This window comes from Aedes aegypti, chromosome 1 (genome assembly GCF_002204515.2).
Source record: "Aedes aegypti strain LVP_AGWG chromosome 1, AaegL5.0 Primary Assembly, whole genome shotgun sequence".
NCBI lineage: Eukaryota > Metazoa > Arthropoda > Insecta > Diptera > Culicidae > Aedes > Aedes aegypti.
Window position 1 is genome coordinate 112199593 of NC_035107.1, and position 26886 is coordinate 112226478.

Here is a 26886-nt window from a genome sequence, read left to right on the forward strand (position 1 = left end):
TTTTCAATCTAGTATTCATTAAAACATTGTTCTATGTTTCGATCTTTCCCTTTCTCGATGGTCGACTGTATATCGAAATCGACCTATGGAACCATACTAAAAACGAAAAATAATGATTACTCTGATGGTCCCCTCAAACAGCTTTCCAAAGAATATCTGATCAATGACTCGATATTTCCATGAGTCGATGGTCCCTTCAATATCGACTCATGTAGGGTTGACTGTAGATCAAAACATTTTTTTCATTCAATAAAATGTTACTGATCAGTTACAGCTCTTATATTGATAATAAATCGAACGAAACATTATGAGTCTAGCAGCAATGTAAACCATAATGCCCTTCTCAATGCACTTTCCACTTTTCATGACCTACTGAACAACATCCTCCGAATCGTTCGTGCAAGAGCGCTTTCCACCATAAAGATCACGCGAAGGAATTTTTAGTTATCCCACTGAACAGCACAAGATTAGCCAACCTTTTCCAACTTCAACGGTTTCACGAGACTCGGAGTTTCCGATCTCCGTATTGGCCAGTTAAACTGGAGAGCAATCCCCACATCTGCGCTACTGATTTCAAAGTCACGATAAGCCTCGGAGCAGCAGCAAAGAATCAAATGAATGCACATCTAGACGCAACACACAGGTGTGCAGCAGCCTAGAAACGAAACCCATTCCTTTCAACCGAGAAAAAATATGAAACATTGTTCCTCTATGCTATGACGACGACGACGGCATCAGCCTGCAGTTCATGGAACGAAGCCTATCAAGTTCCATGGATCAGGGAACCAACACCACATAGAATTCCCGATCAGAAGAAGATATCAAGCGTATGACAATCGTATACCATACTGAACTGTAATACCTCTACTAATAGGGTTCTAAAACCCTGTCCCAATTTTTGCACTTAACGCTTAAGTTTATGCCAGAAAATGAGTTCCGTTTGATCTTTCGACCTTGACGCTTGCTTCTGCGGGAGCGGGTGACGAGGGCAGGATCAAACATGTCGCGCGTCGGTCGAGTGAAAGTGAAAAAGTGGCGTGATCGTTTGATCTTCCGACCTTGACGCTTGCTTCTGCGGGAGCGGGTGACGAGGGCAGGATCAAACATGTCGCGCGTCGGTCGAGTAAAGTGAAAAAGTGCCGCGTCCGATTAGTTCCTTTTTGATCTTTCGACGTTGACGCTTGCTCCTGGGCAGTGCGTCAAGAAAGCCCGAGCAGTCGTCAGTTGTTTTCCCTCTCGGGTCGCGCACCTGTTTTCTCTGAGTGCTTTTATATAGCCGAGCAAACGAGTGAAGCTGAAAGTGGATTGTTGCTGCTCAAGGATGACGGATCAATTGGTGAGCTCGTTTCATGCTACTATTTCTAATCTTTAAAATATGTATGACTGCACCTTTAATCGTTACAACGGTGAGACGTAAATATGATTTTTCAACAAACTATGAAAGGTTCGTCACTGTGAGTGTCGACATAAACTCTGATTCATAAATTATTTATGTCTTAATTTTATTTTTTTTTCAAAAAACCTTCTTTCTTTTACCTTTATTTTTGTAATTAAAAAAATAACTTTGAATGGTTCGACACTTCGAGTGTAGACTTGCGAAAGGTTCACTTTATTCAACATACTTTGAAAGGTTCGTCACGTCAAGTGTCGGCATAATTTTTCTCTACATAGATATTGTTTATATCAAATGAAAATATTATATTCACATATTAGCATGTTTATATCTCACCAATAATTATTTATCATGGTCTAATCGCTTATCAAAGTGAATCCTGTGACCCAACGATCCTCCCCATTAACAAACATCCCTCCCAGTAACCTTTGTGGAGATGCAGAGGCAAACACGGTCTCCAAATAGCAAAGGTTACACACTAACATTCCTTCCCCCAATCCCACCTGACTGCAAGGACGTGGCCGGCGCCGTTATTGACCATGTAAATAGAGGCACTGAATTATGCACACTGAAGAAGATTATGGCCAATCCCAGCCGATCTTCTAGTTGATTCTTTGTGCATTTTCACTGACTTCGGTCAATCACGGAATAGCAACCATTGATATGTGTAGTCAGTCTAAGCTAAGCTAAGCTAAGCTTAACGCTTAAGTTTATGCCAGAAAAAGATGTTGTCAATTTTTTTTCGATTAGTTTGAATTAAAAAATAAATAAATGGGGTTTATATATGATATAGCCTTTATTTGAGCGGGAAAATTTGCCAAGGTAGTAGCAAGAACACGCTTAATCGTGTTATTTAATAAAAACAAGAATTTATCAAAAAGTTTAGGATCCTATTCTGTTCCAATTTTCTGATTTCCATACAAAGGCCTAAATCGTATGAATGGATCGAAGACTAGTGCTAGGCCGAAAAATGGCTCTCTTACCCTACTAATTAGTCATTTTCCTTCACATTTTGTAAGGAAATATTACTAAGAGAGCAGACTATGTGTAATTTTCCATATGATGATTATTATAAGATTGTATTGCCTTTATTACAACATGTACGCAAGTATTTCAAATTAAAATTAAGATAGTTTGTAACTTTCTTCAGATCGGTAACTGACGCTGTCGGCGGTGCTGGTGTGGCGGTTGACGGCAGGCAGTAAAATGTTTAGATTCTTTCTGCTCCGCGCGAGTGTGTCTGTTGCCTCTTTTTTACCTTTAATGCATTTTACCTTTTCTCAAACCCGCCGAGCTCGAGGGTTGATGTGTTGTTTTGTAGAAGTATACTTAGATACCGGCAGGCGAATAAGCCGAGCGCCGCAGTCAGCCATATGGGCGAGGATTCAGAAACTGGCAAAACCGGTTTCCTGTCGTTTTACCATTACTACCTACCAACAATCGTGAAACCAGGCACAAGTTCAGCACAACCAAGACATGTTTGAATGCCTGCTGGATTTTTATTACCACCACCGCCATGGTGAACCTTCACGTGCATACATTCTTTATTGAATCCCTCCGGAAAGTGTGCCGAAAGGCTTGGAGCCACGGGTCTATGACAGACTGACTAGTGATGAAACTTTGCGGTTTTTCGTTTCAAATGGGCTCTCGTTAGGCCCATACAAACATATACACCGGGAAATAAATTTATCCAAAGCAGCTCGATTTATGAATACAATGCATCATCTTACAACATGCCTCTATTTCCATGTTCTCTTCTTCGGCTTGGAGCGGTCGTCATCACCCTTTTCGATTGTGGATGCACAACGGTCTAAGAAGTGAATAATTAGGTCAACATTTTGATCAAAAATGCATTTATTGTTTACTTAACGGCCTTCTCAAGGAATTCCTCCATGAAATTAGATCAAGAGGCCTTAAGTAATTCAACCTGGATCATGTTAGGGATAAACCCAAAAATTACTCCAGAGATTGTTTAACAAAATTCTCAAGAAAATCTAGGAATTCATCCAGTTTAGCACAAGTTCAAGAACCCAACAATAACTTCTCCAGAGATGTGTCGGAAGAATTGCTGTAATATCTGCTTGTGTGAAACCACAAATGGAATATTGAAGAATCCATTTGAAATTACCTACTCAAGATTATTAAAAAAAAAACTGTAGGAGTAGTTCGAGGATGTTGGATGAAATTAGAATTGGAAATTGTTGGAAAAATTGCTAGAAGAATTTCATGAGAAACTTTACGATGAATCGTTGATTAAATTTATTGAGTTCTTCAATAAAGAAGAGTACGCGAAAGCAAAAAAATATTCGCCCTAAAACCTGGCGAAAACAACTGACGTTTCTCAAGTGGTCTTATATCAGCATTATTGGTGCTGAGAAGCACGGTTATATCTTTGCATTATAATGGCACGCTATTTCGCCTTTTCTGGCATTATAATAGCATTATATGCGTATATAAAACTGACATGCATCAAATGATTACCCTATATGCGCATATAATGCTGTTACTATGCCGCATTATCGTGCTTACTAGTTAATTGGGATTTTGGTCCTTGGCAGCTTTGGGAGGTACTCCGCGACAGATTAAATTTTTTTTCGAGAGTACAAATTGTTTTTCGAGTTTTCATTTAACTGTTTTGTTCTCTAGTAGATTTGTACTCTTAAAAACATAAAAGTGATTGTTTGGGATGTTTTCAACACCATAACGTTGACATAACACAGTTTTTAGGACTGTTGCTCAAAATGTTATGGCACAAGAGGTAAAAGATCAAAATCTATAATGCTGTGAAAAGTGAACTGTGATCTGTCAAATGTGATTACCGAGTTTAGTACTAGAAGTGGTACCAATTCTGAGCCTGACTACTATGTCTTTATTTCGTCTCATTACACACTGTGTCAAAATCTCGATCATTATTGAACTTTCATGTACATCGAATACCTCGGAAACGTTCAACATTTGGGCTAAGATTTTGTCATTGGATGGCTAAAAATATTCTGATGGGGAAAATTTTCCCATATATTTTGAAGAAATCTGATTTTTCCCGACTGAATATCTTTTTTTTTTGATAATAATCGAAATTTGGTACTGTGCTACAAAATTAGGAACATTTCATGAGTTTTATCCAAATTATGAATGTTTTCGTGACTGCTGAACTTGTTGTTAATCCAGTCAAACATATTACAGTCGACTCTCCACAACTCGATATTCTATAACTCGATATACTCTATAAGTCGATGGCTTTTTCAGTCCCTTCAAATTTTCATACATCCGTGCTCTCCATTAGTCGATATTTCTATAACTCGATATCTCCACTAGTCGATGTCACGTGAGAGGTAAATTACTCTCCATAACTCGATATCCATTTTAAAATCCTTCTTATTCGGAGAAACCTGGACTAATGCTTATTTGACGGTGAATAAATACTTGCCAGTTGTAATAAAAGTTGAAAAACATGAAAACTAAAAAATATATTGTCGATAAAAATAACATGATTTTTCGAGCATTTTGATTTTTTTTTTCAAATAATAGTTTTTAAAATATTATCAACAAAATAATATTGCTTTCTTACAGAAGTGATCATAAATGTATTAGATATACAGATATTTGTTCCTTTGTTTTCGGATTTTTTTGTGTCGGTGTATTATATAACTCGATAATTCTATAAGTCGATGGTCCCTTTAATATCGAGTTATGGAGAGTCAACTGTAATATAGGTTTCAAAAAATGTTACTACTTAAACTCGAAATTCGAAAATTTTCTACAAAAAGGCAAGTTTTTCGTTTTTAAACAACGAATTTTGAAATATTTGATAGAAAACTAAATACATGTTCATTTCAATGCCTAATTGTCACAGGTTAAGCCTGCACAGAAAAAAATATTTAATTTTCAATGTAATGTAAACTGAAGCCTACTGTAAAAGTAAATCGAATTCGTGTGTTATTACAGCATCATTTAAATTTAAATGAATATACATTCAATTTTCAACTAAAAATGGTTGATTATTACATGATCGTGTAAATTTAAAGTGAATTCGATTGAAAAATAATGGATTGGTCGTTGAAATTTACGTTTATTTAGATGCTCCAAATATGTGCATGAAAATAAACTTAAATTTACAACATATTTTTAGCTGTGTGCAGTAAAAAAGCGAAAAAGTTGAAATTTAGCGTGACATAATTTGTGTACCATCCCTTAGTCTTCTCCCGTTATCCCGATTATTTCGGAGACTTTCCTAAACATTTTCATCGCACTATCACGTCGCATCCCTTGTCGAGTGCAACTGTGGAAAAGTTACCTCAATTCGTTCATCCGTTTTCAAGTCATTTCGTGACATACAAATACCACTCCATTTTCATGTACACACCAAAAAAATCTTAGATTTACACGTAACATTATTTTAGTTTCAATCATGTAAAGCCATCTCTCATGTATTCTTCAATGATCTATTATATCCAACATTTTTACCAAATTCCTTAATATTGAACGCGAATCGTCTTCTCTCAAAGAATGTTGCTTGCAAAACGGCTCGGTTTACATGACTTTCCCGCTGAAAATTCAATCATAAATAATGCACATGGAATGACAAGCCGTCGATCCATCCATGTGCATTATTTTTGGCAGAATATTCAGCGTGGAATCATGTAAACTGAGCGATCTTGTTTTCAATTTCACTTTTTAGATGCAAGAAAGCATGCAATATTGGCGAATGTTGGATGAAAGATCAAGCAAGATTGCAAGCATTTTCGAATGCAATGAGACAGTTAACATTATTTATCGTTGAACATTTAGTTATAACTCGTTTAACATGATTATCGTAGAAGTTTACGTGCCATGTAAATTTAAGATTTTTTTTTGCTGTGTATATGGATTTTTTCAGTGATAGGGAGGTTTAAAAAGATCAGAAATATAACTTTTGAGTTGATTCATTTCGACCTGTACAATGTTCTACAATGTTTTCAAACAACCGATTTGCAGTAAAAGATAGAACCCAAATTTCTTTCTCTTATTGTTAACGAGTTTTGATATTTTTTTTTTAACAAATATGTTAGAGAGACTTAAAAGTAGATGGAGTACCGTGTACTTTCTCAATAATTTTTTATATAATAATTTCTCACAGAAACTTTGTTCCAATCACTTTTGAAACTTTTGTTTACGCATCTTTTGCCCAAATAAACCAAGATATAACAGATATCTTGGTTTTTTTGGGCGAAAGATGTTGTTGCAGAGCTATCAGAGATTTATAAAAACAAATGTTCTCGACTGTGGATGAATTTTATAGGGGCAAACTGATCGTAAATCGTTTGAGGTCAATAACAAGACCATCTTTTCTTCTATTTATAGTAACAAAATTGTTTGGGCGTTTTTTGTTAGAAAAGTTTTATGGATACACTAAAGTTCTTTTTTAAACTTTTTTTTTAGCACGTTTTATTTTTACACGGCTTTTTTTACACGCCTTTCGGAATTTACACGGTACTTTTTTTGCACGGAATTCGGAATTAACGCGATTTTTTTACTTATTTACACGGATTTCGGAATTAACACGGCTTTTTTTCTTATTTACACGGGTTTCAGAATAAACACGGTACTTTTTCCACGGATTCCTGAATTAACACGGTTTATTTTTACACGGATTCCGGAATAAGCACGTTTTTTTCGCGCGGAATTTTTTTTGCACGGCACGGGGGACCGTGTAAAAAAAGACTTTAGTGTATTTGAAAAAAAAAAAAAGGTTTTGGACGATAACTTGAAAAATATTCAAGATGTCTCTTCGCAGAATTTGCTACAAAGTATTTATAGGAGAAACGCTTAGGGTATGTTCATCATGAACCGTCGTGCGGGGTGACATTGGTCCATAAGGGTGACTTTGGGCCAAGATGTTTACAGCAAACTAAAATCAGAATAATGAAAACAATGTGGCAAGCTTCATGAATACGTTGTAAATAGCCCCTGGAGGGTCATGGATTAGTTTCTTGACTTCCGTTCTAGCCATGGGATGCATCGAAAAGGGCGGTCAAAGTCACCCCCTAGGCCCAATGTCACCCCGCACGGCGGAACCAAAACTTTCCCGAAAATACCATACATCTCGCGTAACAATTCAAAAGGGCCAATCCTCAGATCGTTGACTCTGAGAAAATTCGATTTGAATATTATTCACCACATTTTAAATTCCTATTTTTTAGAATTCAAATCAATCAATGTGATTTCTTGCTAGTTGAGTGACGATTTACTATTACTACACGCTAATATTGCTGTTTGCATTTGACGTGCAAATCCAGCTTTACTGCGCTTCAAACGCGGTAACACAAAGTAACCAAAGGATACTAAGCAACCATGATCCATATCACCGCCAACCTGCATTTCAAATGCACACAGCAATAAATGATTTTATTCTGGAAACTGACAAAAATGTGGAAAAATGATGAGTATAAATGCTTGGCCCATTTTCGATTTTCATCTAGGCGTGGGCCTTTTTTATTGGCCAAAATAGAATTTTATTAGCGTGCTTGGCCCAAGGCTAGGCCTTTTCGGTTTTCAATGAATGAGCAAGAGAGAGTCATTGGCCTCTCACCATGCTAAGGCCAATGACAAAAGTTTAAAAGTAAAAGTTTGCGAAATTTTCCGATTGTAGGCCCTCTTGATGGAGCGAGAACCAATCATTGGCCTTTTCGAGCGGGGGCCAATGAATAATTTGGAAAAAAGCGATTATTGGCCGTTTTGAAAACCGAGTTTATAACGGTAAGTTTTATAATTATGTTGACAATGTTTGCATTGTTTGTGGGTGTTGGGAGATGCTATCGAATGGTATCAAACCCCGATTTGTTTACAATTTGATCATTGGCCCTTTAGAATTGTTACGCGAGACATCTGAAACTTGCGGTTTAGACACAAACATTTTTATCTTCCTATATTTCTGTTTTTGTACCAAAGATGCAGAAACAAATGTAATTAAATAACATTTTTTATGAAAGTTCTTCAAATTATTTTTAATTTGTCCTCAATTACTTATACTTGGAGCTACAGTGTGACATAAAATAGTATTGATCGCCTCAATAGTTATTTTATAATGAACATTTGAACGGATAACTTTTCTTAAATGAAAAAAAATCACGTCTCTTTCACTGTTGGAATCGTGAAGAATTGTGGTGTGTTAGTGTGGAATAAGATAAGGAAATCACTTCTAAGAAAATAAGAAGAACAAACAGTGAATAAAAACTCGACATTTTGGAAGGGTTTTTTACAAAGCAAGGCTAAACAGTCTACTACATGGCAATACATACAGCTTTTGCCGGGTGAACCAGAACTATATAATATTACATATTTGTACAGAAATGCATCTGAACGATTAGGCTAATTGAAATCTCTCATGACGAATGAAACAAAACCACTGAGAATAGAACATGTCACCCTAGTAATCTTTGCAGTTTAAAATGATATGAGAATATCTAAAAATGCTAAAAACGTGAGTGAATGAATTGTTATACTTAACCCTTTATCACCAAATCCCGCCATGGCGAATTTTTTGTACTTTTTTTTTTTCAATATTTAAATTTTAGCTAACAGGTAGGACGATAACACCACGATTTTAATGACATGTGCAATAGTTACAGTGCGGAACACATTTTTGTTTCAGGCAGAAAAATACCAGTATTAACTAAATCAAGGGTTGCAGAATCCATTGCCGTTTTCAAAAATATCATAGCCCGTCTAAATTTTAAGATATTGAGACATCTGAAAACAAAAGTTTCATGCTCACTAGCGCCGCCTAGTGTCAAAATTTTGAATCAACTAGCTTGAACAATTTTAGTTCTTCACTTACTAAACGCCAACCTTCTAAATGGTCAGGATCCTGAAATATCTGCAAAACAAAAGTGAAACTTCCATGCCCACTAGTGCCATCTAGCGGTAAAATTCCGAATTGAATGAGGTACCATCAGATAGCGCTTCACCTCCAGAACAACTTTACTAAAGACCGTAAGTTTCTATATTATCTGGATTTTGAGATATACCGATTTCACACTGTGGTTCACTCGAACCGTATATAGTGCGTACATTTGTTGATTTTAACGTATTGAAAAGGGCCATACTGTGAATAAAAACGGTCGAGTACTGTTCTTAAAAATATTCTTGAGGAATACATTTTGGTTTGGTGTCGATAGATATCTTTGTTACAAAATCATAGCATATAAATCACAACTGTTGTCGCGACAGCCCGTACTATTTCAATTTGCTTGGTGAACTAGTTCACACATTATTTGATCCTTGAGACACGCAAAAATATCATTTTTGTTACGCTGTGTTATTCATTCAATAAGTTGCGAAATGAACAACGAACCATACATTCATCAAGCAAAAAAAAGAGTTGCATGCAATCACGAAAATTGTTTTTATAGTTGGATTATATTTAGGAGCATCGATCCAAACAAAATCTCTTACATTACCATTGAAGAGACATAACAAGGATTATGCAATAATCTTCATAGTTTTCATAAGGACTCCTTAGATAATCCAATTGGAAATTAAGGGCACTTTTGGAAATTTCTTTGGGATTGATTATTTACATTACGCCAGGTATCACTTTGAGTATTTTCTCGTGATTTGCTTCAGACTAAATAATTTAAGATGAAGATTCATCGAAGCCCACACACACAAATCAGATCTAGACAACCAGACAACCGTTCAAGCTGAAAACATAATCGGTTGGTCACTACCAGAATACGACCAATCAATTAAGTTTTCAGCTTAAACAGCTGTCAGGTTCTCTAAATTTGTGCCCTTGAAAATTCGAGGGTTGGCTTCGATGCATCTTCACCTTAAGCACAATCCTCAAAAACATTTTTATTGATTTCATGTGAAGTTATTTCGCTTTTTCCTTACGGATTATTTGTAAGATTTTTAGTAAAATTCTGATAGATTTTCCAAAAGATCTTATGGAAAATTTAGCGGATTCATACAAGATCCTAATTTTGTGAGTGCCTTGTTAAATATTTTAGAAGATCTTTGTTGGATTCCCAACAAAATTGGACAAACCTTTTTACTCATTGAAAGATCTTACAAGATTTTTAGTGGACTTAAAAGTTTCTTGACAGATCTTACTTGATATTTTCAGCTAATTCATAGCAACATCTTTGGCAGACTCTAACCAATTTATTGTGAAAAATAATTGGTTGCAAATTCCTGGCGGGATACTTACCGGAACCCCAAGCGAATCTCGTCAAAATCTATAGTGGATTCAGAGCAATATCATTAGCAGCAGATGCATATTAATTTCTAGCATGATGTTTGCGATTTATGAGACATATCCTAAGAAAATTACTTGTGAGGTCTTTGGTGAATTTATAATTTGACTTACTGTTCGTCGAAGTCCTTTCTAAGAAGATTCACAGATCCTTTAAGTATTAATAGAAGAAAAAAAAATTGACAAGACTTTCGATAAACAATTCAACATTAAAAATTCCTGCAAAAATGCTTTGAAGATTTCAGTCGAAATATTTAACGGCATGCCTAAGAGAAAATTCAAATTTTTCACATAATGAAAATAATGGCGCGTATACCAATTTTCTCGTCTTTTAAAGATCGTTTGTTGGACTCGAAATGAGAGTCTCTTATCAAGAATTCCCCCGAGAGCCAGTCAAGGGTCATGCTTTAAGCATAATTTCAAAGGCATCCTCAAGAAAAACTACGGTTTGTTTTTTTATGTATGCATTTTTTGTAGAAATACAGCACCACTTGAATAATTCAACCAATATCGCCTATTTTCCTCCATATTTCCGAAAGACACTCTCTCATGAATTCTTCATTAAGTAATTTCTCCAAGGATACCTCCAGAAATTTGTTCAAAAATTCCTCCACAAGTCCTCAAGATTTTTTCTCGGATTTCTTCCAGGGCTTCCGCAAAATTTTAAACAAAAATTTCTCTAAGGGTATCTGTAGAAGTTACTTCACATTTATTTTAGGGATTTCGTTACGAATTTTTGCTAATTTCATCCTGAGATTTTCCCAGAAGAGCAATTTATACTGATTTCCTTATGATACCCTCCCAAAGTTCTGTTCATTATTTATTTGAAATTTCAACCACAATATTTATTTAATTGTACACCCGGTAATTATATCGGAGATTCCTTCATAACTTATTCTGCATTATTTGCATATAATTAGAGATTCCAGAGATATTTCTAAATGATATTCTAAAGAAAATTCTTATGCATCTACTGAAAAATACAGGACAAACTCTTTCAAGGATCTTAGGGCAATGTCCTGCAGGGCTTTCTGGAGGCATCCTTTTATAACTTCTGGAATAATTTGTGCAGTAACATTTATAGGAATAACTAGAATTGTTGTCATCCCATTTCATAATGTAAAAAATACATAAAATCTTAATTTCAAAAATGTTAACGTAAGATTCAATACAATTCACAACAGCGGTCAAAAAATATTAAATACTCAACTCATCATTGGAAGATTCGAAGCTGAAAAACTTTAGTTTTTAGTAGAAATATTTGAGAAAAATCGTAAAAAAGGGTATAGAAAATAAAAACTCTTGCACTTAAATTATATTCGTACTCTAACCCGTTGTGCAATGGAGAGCTGCAATTCGACCTCGTCGTCGTCGTTGCTTTACTAGCATGACTTCCTTCTCCTCCCATTCTCTTTCATCATTCATTTTTATGATTACCTCAATTTTTTGTTCGATAAATTGGCTATTTTCCTTCTCCATCCACACAGACTCACCTCGGAATCATCGTTTAACGAACACTTTCAAACCAGCAACCAAACCAACTAAGAAGGTCAATTTGGAAATCAGCCGTGTTAATTTCTATCGATCACAACCTGAGTGTGTTCCTTTACAAATCGACAATTCCGCAGAGGTTGCGACCTCTTGTTTCTGAGTAATTTCAGGTTATTTGCGCTAATACTCCCTTTTTCTAAGGAAGACCCTGCTTTTATCAACTCGGCAGCTGTTGAATTTCAATGGACCCTGCTACCAGCACAACATCACACGGGATGTAAAGAAACGCCCTACAAAAGGAAAAAAAAAGGTCCGAAACATTTCGGATCAAAACAAAAGATCACCATCCATTTACTTTTCGGTTTTGTTCATTTTCTTCCCTGGACCATTTGAAAATGGTTCTCCCTCAAGTCTAATTGCTTCGAAAGTGACAGTAATTTCCGGCTCGTTCGTTTTTTCAATTCAGATAATTTTTCCATTCTTGCGCGTCTATAGGTACAGTAGTGGATAAAGCATTTGCAACTTTATCGATTTTCAATACAAAATCATCAACTTTTGGCAAGATCTCAGTTATGTGTCGACCGATTTGAATGAAATTTTCAGAGCACGTCAATATAATATGAATTGCAACATATATTTTTGATTATTTATTTTATTTGTATTTATTATTACTTTACTCACGAATTGAAAATTAAAAAATATTTGACTAATGTGAAACTTTTGACGAAAAATTATAAACGATTTATCTGAAAATATGAAAGGCCAAACAAAAATATTATCAAAAAAAATCACTAAGTCAAACACTTTCTGCTTATATGGTGACATTCAAGTGATGTTTGAAAAAAAAGTAAAAATAAATAATTCAAATTCTAAAATTTACCATTTTGTATGGAAAATCGAAAAAGTTGTCAACGTATAGTCCAACACTGTATGTATTCGGCACGGTGGTGTACGACGAGAAGATGGGTAACCATTCGGATTCGATCGTTGATTGCTAGTTTCCTATGTGAGAAGTCATTTAAGGCCGGCCATGGTGTGAAGGGGTTCGGTAATTGAACAGTTGAATTTTATCAGTTCGTCACCTTCCCATCGGACGGAACATTTGGTGGAACGAATGGTACCTAAGTAATTCATCTGTTGAATGACTGACCTAAGCGTGAAGATTGATGGAGGCAAAGTATGTCAAAGTATGTTGGATTGAAGGGAATGGCATGATTTAGTTAGAGTAAAGATGAAATGCAGCACCCATAGAATTATTGTTAGTACATAATAAGGAGACCCAGACATTCATTGATTGGATACCGTCTTGGTAAAAAATACCTCTTAGAAGGTCACGTCTTCTATCGTTTATTCACTGAACATGGTTGCAACCACGAACGAAAGAAAGGGTGGATCCCTGAATACACAACTTCCTTCCAAAAAAGTGGGGTTTAAAACTGTCACTAAACGTGGCAAAAATGGAAGAAAGGACGTTTCTCCGAAATAAGCGCTTTTTTCCAAGGGTTTAAATGGTTAATGTTGATAATTGCATCGAATTGAGCAATCAGTTCGATGCTCTAGATAAATTTTCCGAACATCAAATCGAAGCGACCTCTAGCCCAGGCTCTTAGATTCAAGTAGGGAAACAAAGGGTGCCGCCAATCGTGGTCAGTTGTTCCGAATTTGGAGGATTTAGGCAGGAGATCTTGAACCCCCTTAATGGAATCAAGGTTTTCTTCCAAATCGCAAAGAAAGGAGACTGTCGCGTATAGCCAGAAACTCTTAAAGATCGCGAACATCTTCTCAAACATCTTGAAGAGAAGAAGCACTAATTTTTTACTCATGACGACAAATCTGAACGTTTGTTCAATGTCGTCTTGAAAGGTCTCTTAAGTGACTTTAAGTCACCTGAACAGATCAAAAATGGAATAAATGATTTACTTGGATTTTCCCCAGTCCAAGTAATAATTATGAAAAAGAGAACCCAATCTGGCATTGTTCGGAAAGGGCTTTCTCAAGAATATTTTTTAGTTCACTTTAACAAAAAAGAACAAATAATATTAAAGCTTTAGAAAAAGCTAGACTTATCTTCGATGTCCGTGTGACATGGGAACATTTTCAGAAACCTGGAGGAAATTACCAGAACCCCACTCAGTGCCGTCGGCGCCGAAAGTGGGGTCATGGTACGAAACATTGCAGCATGGATGCTAAATGCATGATTTGCGAAGGTTCTTCTCACGCTAAGGACGTCTGTCCAGTGAAGGAAGATACCGACAAGTTCATATGCGCAAATTGCGGGGGCAATAACAAGTTTTTGGGTTTGCCATTCGCGTAGGCGAGTCGTCGAGGCGCGTGTCAAGCAGATAAACGGTAATGTCCGTTACGATAACGGTCGTTTCCGAAATTTCCCTAGTAGAGTTTCGAACCATGCTCATTCTTCAGTTAACAATCGCTTGATAAAGAATCATACCCATCAGGAAGATTATGATCATGCTCATTCACAACCTAATTTTAATCCGTCGGGTAGCCGTTCGAATCTTTCCAATTCGAATGTATCTAATCACGGAAAATCCTTTGCCGATATCGTAGCAGGTAATTTGAACCCCTCCCCTTTACATACTATGAGTACCCGTTCTAATTGTTTCAAATCAAATGGAAAAAACCCTGCCGCCACAGGAAACTTCTACTCCGCCTCTTCGTCTACCGAAAATTCTAACGGAAAATCATCACATAATGTACTCACTTCAAGTGATATGTCTCCCTCTGATTTTATTTTTCTAACTGAACAATTGAATCAAATGATTGATGCAATGTTCAAAGCCACCACTATGACCGAAGCAGTCCAAGTTGGTGTAAAATTTACATTATTTGAAACCGATTGTCACGATGAGAGAGGTTCCAATAAATTGGTCAGATGAAGTTAAGTATCTAGGGCTCATGCTAGATAAAAAAAAAACTTTCAAAAATCAAAAGTAGGATATTGAAACAAATTAGATAAAATCCCTCGGATCATCTCATAAAAATGTTACATTTCATTATCACCTCCATAATTGAGCCAGTGTGGATACGAAACCAATTAGGTACATATCATGTAACACCAAACTCGCTGACGACTTGCGTCGACAGATGGCAAAAGTAGGACACCAACCCTTATGCACTTTTGCATACATAACCGAATGTCGGAGAAGCACTAAACGAAATCAAATGTTTCTCACATTAGTGTTTCTGGGGCAAAGCGAGCTAGGACTTCATACGTGTTATAAGTTTCTGTCATGCTACTTTTCTCCTGTAGTCTCAGCCTCACATAGTCACTGTCTGTTTACTTTCACCGAAAAGAAGAATCGTTTCTTGCATTTTTTGACATCAAGGCTTTGTGATACTGAGCAGTTCGGTTACATCAGTCCAGCACAAACCTGAAGATGCTTTTCCGTCGCACCCACCACATATGATCACATATGAGAGTGTCATCCCGTTCCATATAAGCTTACCGAAATTCTGCTTCTTTCTTCTCGGCTCCCAGAACCGTACTGGCGTGAAAGAAAGCAGATGTTATGAATATATGATTTATGCTTTGTTTCTGGAAGCTGGAGTGTTTTCCTGTCATTTAGTAAAGATGCTGCACCGCCGCCGCCACACACTGGAATGCCCTTTGCACTTAATGTGTCTTCGTTTGGTCTGAGGGTGTTTAGGCATATGCTTGATGGGGGCACCAAAAGAGATGATATCTTTCGGCTGCAGTTTCAACAAATTAAGAAAAATGAATGTGTTCCTAACCGAATTTGATCCATTTGCTAAATGAGTGTCGACCTGGGCTATTTATTGAGGCGAATGCATTTATGTCACAAACGTTAATAAGTGCTGGTAGTAATCAAAATTTGTCAAACACTGAAGACTGGTTATAGAGAGTTTCCACAACTTCATTTTTTATTTCAGTTTTGGATTAAAGAATGTATCTTCTTCTTCTTCTTCTTGGAATTACGTCCCTAATGGGACAGGGCCTGCTTTTCAGCTTAGTGTTCTTATGAGCACTTCAATAGTTATTAACTGAGAGCTTTCTTTGGCCAACTTAAAGAATTTCACCTATATTAGCATAGGGTGGTCCAGAATATTCATTAAAGCATCTTTCTGGGGCCCAGATAGCCGTAGCGGTAAACGCGCAGCTATTCAGCATGACCATGCTGAGGGTCGTGGGTTCGTATCCCGCTGGTCGAGGATCCTTTCGTAAAGAAAATTTTCTCGATTCCCAGGGCATAGAGTATCTTTGTACCTGCCACACGATGTACACATGCAAAAATGGTCAATCGGCAAAGAAAGCTCTCAGTTAATAACTGTGGAAGTGCTCATAAGAACACTAATCTGAGAAGCAGGCTTTGTCCCAATTGGGACGTAACGCCAGAAAGAAGAAGAGATCTTTCTGCTTATAAATACTTTGCAATATCGATCTTAATTGATTCAATTCATATTTCTCCTAATTGTAATTTTCAAGGTATGATCAAAAATTGCGTCCAAATAAAATAACGGTTTATTTTTAACATTTCCTGAGCAATTTCAATTTTGCGGGGAAGAATTTTTGAAATTGCACAATAATTTCACTTTTATCACTGGTATGCATTTAAGATAGGGCCTTCCTTAGCCGAGGGGTTAGAGTCCGCGGCTACAAAGCAAAGCCATGCTGATGGTGTCTGGGTTCGATTCTCGGTCGGTCCAGGATCTTTTCGTAATGGAAATTTCCTTGAATTTCCTGGGCATAGAGTATCATCGTACCTGCCACACAATATACGAATGCAAAAATGGCAACTTTGGCAAAGAAAGCTCTCAGTTAATAACTGTGGAAGTGCTCATAAGAACACTACGCTGAAAAGCAGGCTCTGTCCCTGTGAGGACGTTAATGCCAAGAAAAAGAAGAAGCATATAAGATCTTTGCAATATAGCGATTTGAATTTTGAATACAGTCAACTCTTTAAAACTCGATAGTGAAAGGACTATCACATTTTGGGGAATTTCAGGAAGCAAATGTAATTGTTACATTAAGTGGATATCCTTCCATGATATAAATAAAAATTATACCAGATAATGAAATAAAATTTTCAAGTTTGTGATTCCGTCACAGGCATAATAAAGGAAATAAAATAAGCATAGCGACGGAAAAATGAAAACTTGGAGAAAATCTCTGTCATTGTCTCGCCACTCCGATTGCTGTGAGAGAAGCATCGCGCGACACCTTTTATTAACATTGACGGTTCCCAGCCCTGAATAGAACATAAAACCAGTGCAAATGCGATCCCAGGGACCATCGAGGTAGCCATGAAAACTAACTTTTACTGTGATTTTCTAATTCGATATCGAGATACAATGTTCCACATTGTATTACGCGTTGCAAGAAAAATTTTGATTCCTGGAAAATCCAGGGCAATCTGTTGGAAAATTTTCCACTATATTAATCATAGTCACCCGCGACCTCAAATATTGAACTATGTTGGTTTATGGCACAGCACAGTATATGCGCTGTCAACGAGCCATTTTGGCCCGCTACACCAAATGGATTATGTTGATTTTCATATGATAATTCTTATTAGAGATAGCCAGTGTTCTGAGTTAGAGAACCTGTGTATTTAAATTCTCTAATCCGGAGCTTTTGAATGAATCAAGTGGCCCAACATTGATAGGTTAGGGATGGAGCAATTTATGTATTCCTCTCTGAATCGTAGAAGAAAATGCTCAATGAGTGATCCGTTTCTCGATAGCTAGCAAAAGAGCCCGGGTCGCTCATGCACTTCAATGATGTATCAACTAAACGGTTCGTGACCACATCGTCGGATTGCAAGGTCTATTTTCTAAGTCTTTGGCTTTAAAAAGTCATGGACTGATTAGGTTTATCTGCTGATCGTCACATCATACCCCATTTAAGAAACAGTAACTTAAACGAAACGAAAGAAACTACTGTCATGCTGCATACTGTCATCAAATTCAATCCACTCTCCTACTACTGAGTTGCAGTGCTTGCTTTGGTTCATTTGTTCTATGCGGAGATTGCTCGCTGCGCGTTATTTCCGCGAAGCAATCCGAATTTTTAAATTTCCCCGCAATAATAGAACTCTAAAACATGGATCCACGAAGCAGATTTCATCATCAAAAGTAGAATGACTTGCTTATTTTTTCAATATTGTTCGAGATATATTTAGATATACCATACGAAATTGCTCACTTTTTGGCGTATATCGCGATATTCTTAAAAATAAATCATTTATATAAAATCCCAGAGTTGTCTGTCGGTCAGTACACTTTGAAATGTTCCGCCAAAATGTTTTATCAAGCACTACAACATACATATTAGAACACTACAACATTCTATTTATATTCTAGAACATGACAATCGTCATTTGAAAATACCAGATAATATAACACTACAATAGCAATTCATCGGGATATTTGAGAATTTTCAGTAACATTCTTATCTATAGTTCGTAGATTGTTCTGGAACTTTTAAAATGGTTCATAGCAAAAGAAACGCTACAGCAGCATTTGAGGCTATATTCATTAGATAATATAACATTACAGCAGCATTAAGGAAACGTGCACAATGGAATATTATTAGAGCATAAATTTAGGCGATTTTTTAGCCATTTGTTTGAGTTTGTTGGCATGTTTCCAACTCAGGATGCAAGATCGCTTGTGCGCAATGGATCGATATGACTAGCGTCATGATATGAAAAAGTGCTAAGAAATTAGCATCCTGTCATCTTTAATCGCAGAAGAGCGTACCGATAAAGAGAAAGACATTATCAATCTATGGAAGATTATACATAGTTTTTCCAAATACTTTTGGAACGTGGCTTGTTAAGTTGGGTAAGTAATTACCTATTAGATAATTTCCTAACCATATTCGGAACAAGGGAACTCAAATTCAGCGTATAAGGGTATCCAAAAAATTCACTATTCACCATTGGAGTCCAAACTATCTTGGAAAAATACCAAAAAGTCACATTCCTGCCCTCAGTAAAAGTTGAAAACTCTGAAACGGATAAAGTTAGGGGTATGATGTCTTCGGCAAAGTTTTTCCTTACAAAATTTCCCTTCTTTTCAAAGATTTAGAACAATACTAGAGTTAAGTTTGATACCCATTTTGGATTATCTATCTATATGAATAAAAATGGAGTACAAACGTCAAAAATCAGTTCGCAAAATTAGGAAATTTGCTGAAATGAAATTACCTTATATATCCAGGACTTTCCAGGTTTAAAAAACAATTCCAGTTTTGAGAAATTCTCCAAAATACACAAATGGACGAATAGTTAATTTTAGATGATTTAGGTATTTTTTTTTCATTCCGTGAAAACCAATAAACCACAAAAATAACTTCGGAGATTCTATCAAAAATCCCTCCAAAGTTCGTTTACTACATTTTTCAACGGGTTTTCTCAAAATTCATTCAAAAATCATTCAGGAATTCCTACAATTTTATTAAAAAAAAAATAAACCAAGGAAGTTTTCAAATATTTTTTTCCAGACATCCATCCAGGGATGTCTCCAGGGAAATTTTAGGTATTTTTTTCAGATTTTTTTTGGAGAAAATTGTTCAAAGTCTGGGAGCAATTTTGAAAGAAACAGAGTAACTTGTGTGAGTTCTAAGTATACCTTCCTACAAGGATCTCTGAAAGAACTCGTTTATGTCTGATGACATAATTCTTCAATTTTCTTGATTAATTGCTAAGATAACAAAAAAAACATCAGAATTTGTGAATAATGTCCTACAAGTCTTCTTGAAGAAACTCGGACAGAATACCTAAAAAAAACTATGCATAAATTATCTGAGTTATTGTCATAAGCAGTATTACCTGGTGTGGAACCACGTGGAACCCTGAGTAAAGTTTTAAACATCCATGGCGATTTGGAAATTTTATTCGAAAAAATTTTAGAGAAATGTTTTAACAGCAGCAATAATAGTTTGGATGAATTCAAAGGGGAATCACAGGTCAAATTAATCGAGGAATTCTCGAAAATTTCTATAATAGATTTTATCGACAACGTCTGAAGGATTTTTTGAGCAGAGTGGATGAATTTCGAAAAAAAAAAATCCCTAAGGAAATGCCTGGAATAAATGAAAAAACAGGCATAGGAATTATAACAGGGTGGATAAATGTCGAAACGATTTTTTTTTAACTTCCAGAGTTTGTTGAAGAGCCTAGGATGTAGGATGTAGGATCTGTCAGAAATCTTTCAGAAGTAGCAATTGCAGAAATCAGTGAAGGAATCAGTGGAAGAAATATTTGGAGGAAATCCTGGAATAATCTCTAGGATTTGTTTCAAGGGTAATCTTCTAAGCATCCATTTAAAAATCGCTGGTAGCATTCCTGGAAGTATTCCAGAAGAAAATCACTGGAAAATTTCTAGAATTTATGAAGCATTCTTCGGGATCTGAGAAAAATATCATTAGGAACTTGTAGAATAGTCACGTAATGATCTCTGAAGGTTTCTCTGGAGTCTAAAAGGTCAGAATAAAACAGGGACTTAAGCGCCCATTTTGATTGAAAATATACCTTTAAAATAGAGACTTGTATTAAAATAGTAACCAATACTCTAAAAAATCTGCTTAAATTAAAAAGTACTATTTTTTGTGCATGTCTCAATTGCCTTTACCAACTTGACGACAATCTCAAGTTTTGCTTTCTTGTCTAAACATGTTTTATGCTGAATAAATAACAATCGGTAACAGGACTGAACATGTCAACTATTTTTTTGACTGGAAAGATTTTGTTTCGCAAAAACGATATATTCGACCCTATTCAACTATGCATTACTGCTTCAAAATAATTTCCCTGTATGTAGCCGAAATTCCCTAAGAATTGCAGGTTTTTCCAGGTTGAATGAAATTCCCAGATAGTTCCAGATTTTCAAGGTTTATCCAGGTAGTAGACACCCTGTTGATATTTGCGATCCTTTATATGAAAGATTAGCGGAAGCAAAATGGAATGATTTGGCAACAAATCAGCAGTGCTGAGTTTGTTCAGCGTTAAGAGCAGTATTGTAACACGAATATGACTTCCTCATTGCAAAAAATGTATTTTGTTTTGTCGTAGATCTTTGAGCTACATTTGAAAACTAATGGCTCTATACAATCAAGCATAATAAATTCAATATTCTTGTATGGTTTTAAACATTGGCTTATTATATGCTTAAGAAGTAAGTTTGATACATTTCCGATTTCAAATATTTGCAAAACCAAGCCAAATATATTAAGGTGTCTTAAAAGGAGCTGTTTTTCAAGCTCTATGACGGAAGAGAAATGACCATAGAACTCTCTGGATTTGAATCATATTATTTTCTATTTCCAGTCTAACTTGAAGTCACTATACTGCAGGTTACTTCAAATAATATTAGGACATTTGGATTCATCTTTTTTAGATTATAGAGATAACACATATTCAGTATGACTAGCGACCCTCAGGAAAAACGTTCCCGAAAAAATTTAAATTTGCCTCTCTCAGTAACAAGCAACCATTTCGAAATTATTTGAATTTGTATTTTGTGTTAACATATAGATGGTAACAAAAAAAAGGTACATAAACATTGATTTTTCATTGTTATAAATGCGAGATCATCTTTCCAATATTTTGCTGTTCGGATAATTTGCGGACACCCTGTAAACCAAAATTGAAATAGGCAAATATTTCATATTTTTTCTCTATGAAAAACAACTTTTGCCAAAATTATTTCAAGCGGATTACATCACTCTTCAAGAAAAAAGTTCAAAACAAACATAACATTTGACTCACGATTTGACAGCTCCAATTGCACGATTGGCTCACGCTTCGACAGAAACGTCAGTTTCCGCAAATCTCTCTCATAAAAGGATCACCAGTTGAAATTTTTTTAAAAGACACGGACACCGTCTTTAGCCATTTAGCTGCACAGACTGTAACTTAAACTTAACACTAGATAACGGACAAGCATGCTCCAGTGGCACAGCCATTAAACATTCCTGACGAAAAGTTTCGATAGCTGAAGCGGGAATCGAACCCACACCCCATGATACGATGCGATTACTTAAGAAAATCGGACTTCTTTCAAAAATGTCACCGGGGCAACCTCTAAACGTCATTTTTTAGAGTTTTCCCCATACAAAAGTTCAATTGTTACATCCCAAGTTTTCTAACAAAGTGCAATTTTGGGACACCCTAAATAGAAAGCTAGATATAGAGGTATTTTTTGAAACAAATGATCATCACTATTTGATGACTGATCAATTTCACCGTTGTTTTTCATGGCAAACTAGATGGTCCCTTGGATTGCAGTTGCACTGGTTTTGTGTTCTGTAAGTGGATACCTCCCTAACTCGATGGACCCTTCAATATAGAGTTATGGAGAGTTAACTGTAGTTCAAATGGGCAGAAAAAAATAATGAGGTGCTTTGACACAGAAATTGTATATAATTTGATAGAAGTATTCAATGTATGTACAATATTGCTGTGCTTCTATAAATATCGACAAGAACAGTGATATTTTCAAAGTTTTTTTTTCTTACTGTGATTGATTTTGTCATTCAAACCACCAAAAATTGGAAAACAGTTTTGGAATTAATTTTAATTTCGTGAATGCAGATTTTCAGTACCCCTCTCAATAGAATCCATAAAGAAATTTTTGTTGAATTTTGCCAATATTTGTTGAGAAATTTTCAAGGGTATTTTCTGACGATCTCCAGCAGCAATTTCTATATCAATTTGGCAAGAAATTTTTGTAATTCATAAATTTTATCAGAAATACAATAAAAAAAAATCGCCGATAATTGCCGTAGGTGCTCTTGGGACTCTTCATAAAATACAACCAATAATACATCCGGTTTCCGACATTTTCATCAAAATGCACATGCTAAAACTCTTTTGGTAAAAGTGCACTGTATTTGCTTTCACCAAAGATTATTTTGCCTCTTGCGTTTTCACGAGCCAAGTCATTTACAAACACCGATGTCGTAAATGTAAATAAAACGCGATTTTTACATTAATTCCTAAAGAGCTATTCGTTGCAAGCATTTTTGAGTTTGAATAGCGGAAAAATACCATGAATTTTAAATTTTGTAGAAAGCCCTTTGTATGAAGTGCTATGGAAATACGATCTTTATCATCAGTTTTCTCCGTTTATGACTTATGGCACATATAGTATTTACGACCAACTTAGTGTGTTTAGCTTTTTGAGGTTAAAACTAGAAACCGTTTACAAAGAAAGGCAATCATTTTAGAATTCTAGCAACCTTGTCCTTAGTTTCATAACGCCTTCGACATTTTTCCCAGCAATTATACTACAAGCAGCTCAAGGCAAACCAGTTTTCACACCTCCTGCGTACACATGGCATGGCATTATCAACGCATGCATCTACCATAGAAGGCAACAAAAATTTAACCCGTGATTGATCGATCTCCGCGTTGTTTTCGTCCTCCCATTCGCGCAACTTAATGTAGGTTAGGGTGTCCCAGAAAAATAAAACATAGCTCAAAAAGCCAGAAAGATAAGCTTATTTGTATCTTTTCTGTAAAAAACAATCAACTTTCTTAAAAATCGTTTGGAGGTTCCGCAGAATCTATATATGATTAATGAGCACTTTTGATAAAAATTGTCATATTGCGGCGCTCATTTTAAATCCACATCCAGCGGCGGCGGTAACGCGCAGAAGATATGCGCGCAATTCAAACGCAACGTCAAAACTCAAGTAGGCTTGGATTTTTTCGTTCTTCAAGGACGCAAATGTTTCATATTTGCTAAAGCGAAGTATGCACTTCAACAGAAAAGTAATCGCCTATCTTGATGCTTGGGAAATTTCTTGCAAGAAATGCTCAAGAAAAGCATTTTTCTTTGATCGCAGTACGCAGCTGAAAAGAAATGTCATTTCAAACGCAGCTCACTGTAGGAAATTTCTTGACCATTTCTTGAGCAGAAATTTTTACTTTCCTTGAGCGGAACAGCATACCTAGCTTAAATCTGAAATATTTGGTGATTTTTATTATCACTGCGACGGTATATCGACATTTTCAGATAAACGCATTAGGTGGATTTATCTGGCAGAGCACAATATTTTGACTGTTTTGAAGATATTTTTGAAGCCTACTATTTTTCTAATATTTTTTTCAATGAATATTATTGAGCAATTGTCACTGAAACCAGGAAGCCATCGGCACCAATCGTTAGAATTCCAATTTTATGTCACTGATCCCTAGTAGCTATATATTAAAACTAAAGGGTGGTCCTTTCGGTTTTCTCAAATTGGTGGACCCCTCGTACGCCAGCTAGCTAACCAGTTTGCGAAAGAGATCATTTTATGATAAATCATGGGTATTTCAATACGTGATATGTGTCACATTTCCCTAGGAACACATAGCAAACTTAGTGGCATCGTATAAAGGAAGGATGTAGCTTTCAATTGAAGCTAAACAAATGTTGGCGGCCATTTTGAATTTGGCCACCATCTTAAATTTTGTTAGAAAAAGCGTTTTTTCACCATCAACGCACCGCTCTTTCTGAATTCTGAGATCACCATCAGAAAGCTGAGTAAAATATGAGTAAGATAGGCTATAAAAACTAGGTAAGCAATGATATTTACCCTATGAAATGGACAATTTTTTAAATCATGTTCTACGATTTTGACGTATTGGATTTTGACGCCATCTTGATTTTAAGTAGTAGAATGAGTTTTACGCTCTTTTTTCAAATTTTCGATGAGTGCTTTACTGAGGCGTTAAATGAACGTAACATGAATCTAAACGGTTCGCATTTCTTTTAGAATTATTGGGAGGCGAAACGATACTACGATAAACGATAATAACGCAGCAATGATTCATGAGTAATTTATACTATTAACCAATAGTAAAATATATAAGATATACATATTTATTAAGCATACTATGTAACTAGAATAGTCTACAAATATTTAAGGTGATTATAAAACGAAGCCAAACTTTAAATTTTCAAATGCACAAGACGAGAGTATCTGACAACAGTTCGCGTTGAAAACCAATCAAATTGCTTGCTTGCTGGTGGTGACCAATGGAATAGATTTTCAACGCGGAACACTGTTTGGTTCTCAAGTCTTGTGCTCTTGAAAATTTGAAGTGTGGCTTCGTTCTATAATCACCTTAACGTCCAATAAACAAAAATAATAAAAAAAAACTATAACTATGTAAATTCTCATCAAACATTACAATTTTTCGTAATTACATCCAGCGGATCCCTAAACTATTTTTACCAGTAAGCATATCTTTCAGTCTAGGTTTTAAACACCATGACTTTTTTTTCTGAGACACCCTAATGAAGGTACATGTAGGCACAGAGCTTGCACTAACCTGCATGGGTTTTCGATGATAGCGACAGCAGCAGTAGCACCACTACGCTCGCGGTTGTCAGCATCGTCCAAGCTGATAACACCCGACTTGACCTGGCCGGTCTTGTCGTTGATCTGGAGCACTGCACATTACGCATCGTTGCGTATGGAAGCGACGTTCTAGTCGATGTTGAAACTCGTTGCCTCACTAGAACATCTCGATCACGAAAGTTCGACGAATAACGGTCTTCGCATTGAGCCATCTTCGAGATGCTCTTAGTCGCTGTAGATAACACAAGTCGGTGCAAAAGTCGCTCATGTGCTTCCATTTTAAGGCGGATCTATTGTGCCGCAGAAGCTTCCTCCGTTTCCTGTCGATTACTCATCGCTTCGAATATGGATGACTTTTTTGTTTGTTTGCTTTTCCGATTGATAGCGCGACTCTCGCGAATCAAAAGTTGGTCGGCAGCTGATAAAACAACCACTCGCGCAGATACACTCACAAAAAAGGTGGGACACCAAACGAAGGTGACGGGAGCTTCACACTCGCGGTTATCACACGTTATCGCTGCGCGGTGAGGATTGTTTTGAAATCCTCCTTAACTGTAAGTGTATTTACACTTATTCACCACGAACCACGATACAGCACATAGATAACAGCGATGCCCTTCTGCCTAAGGGTACACCCAACATTTCCCGCGCAATGCCCGTCGCTGCCTTCTTGTTTGCCGTTGTTATTTGAATATGTATAGACCCAACACTGCACGTACTTCGTAATTAAACCCGTTATCACATAAGCATTCAATTGTAGGTAGGTATTGCACTAGAATACAACACTTGAGGCAATTGCTTGCACGAGATACACCAGGTGATGTTTGCGGTGGGATTTTCTTCTTTTCCTCGAATAGCGACTAGACACACTGCTGGACACTGAAACGAGACAAGATAATGGAATTTGTTTAATATTGAGCAATTTGATTGGGGGTAATTAGGCTTGTTCTTACAATGAAGTCGTTCACGTAACAAGTATCACAGGGAGGTATCACATTGTGTCCAATTGTAACAGTGATTATTTCAATAAGAAACTTTTCAATGCAGACAACCGTAATAATTTAGGTACAAAAATTCCTTGACACGATAGATAAGGTTTATCATGGCACTAGCATAGTAAGTGTGACATGGTGTGTGCATAACCCCCAAAAGTTCTGGATCGTGAAAAGAAGGTCTCTAAGTACCCTATTTTCAACCAAAACAGTCGCCCAAGGTCTTTTTTCCTTATTCTGCTTGCATGGAATCCTGATGCAAAATTGTACAGGTTTCAAAGAAACCTTCAGAGACTATAGTTTTAGAATACTTTCAGGGTTTCCTACAGGGATTTTCTTCTCCCAGAAAACCTTCCAGCGATGTTTCAACGGATGCTTAAAAGGATTTTCTCCAGAATTTACTTCAGATATTTTTGCACTAATCCTGCAACCGAATTCT

At 36.3% G+C, this 26886-nt stretch overlaps 1 protein-coding gene across 5 annotated transcripts in view; it reads right to left on the reverse strand.

The window, feature by feature from the left end:
- Positions 1–26886, reverse strand: part of LOC5570700 (protein sidekick) — a 318723-nt gene that overhangs the window by 281544 nt on the left and 10293 nt on the right. For all 5 annotated transcript variants that reach the window (XM_021845453.1, XM_021845449.1, XM_021845439.1 and 2 more), the window contains exon 2: positions 25427–26334. In XM_021845453.1, the coding sequence (XP_021701145.1) occupies positions 25427–25733 (307 nt within the window). In that variant the 5' untranslated portion in view covers positions 25734–26334. The remainder of the gene's footprint in view (positions 1–25426; positions 26335–26886) is intronic.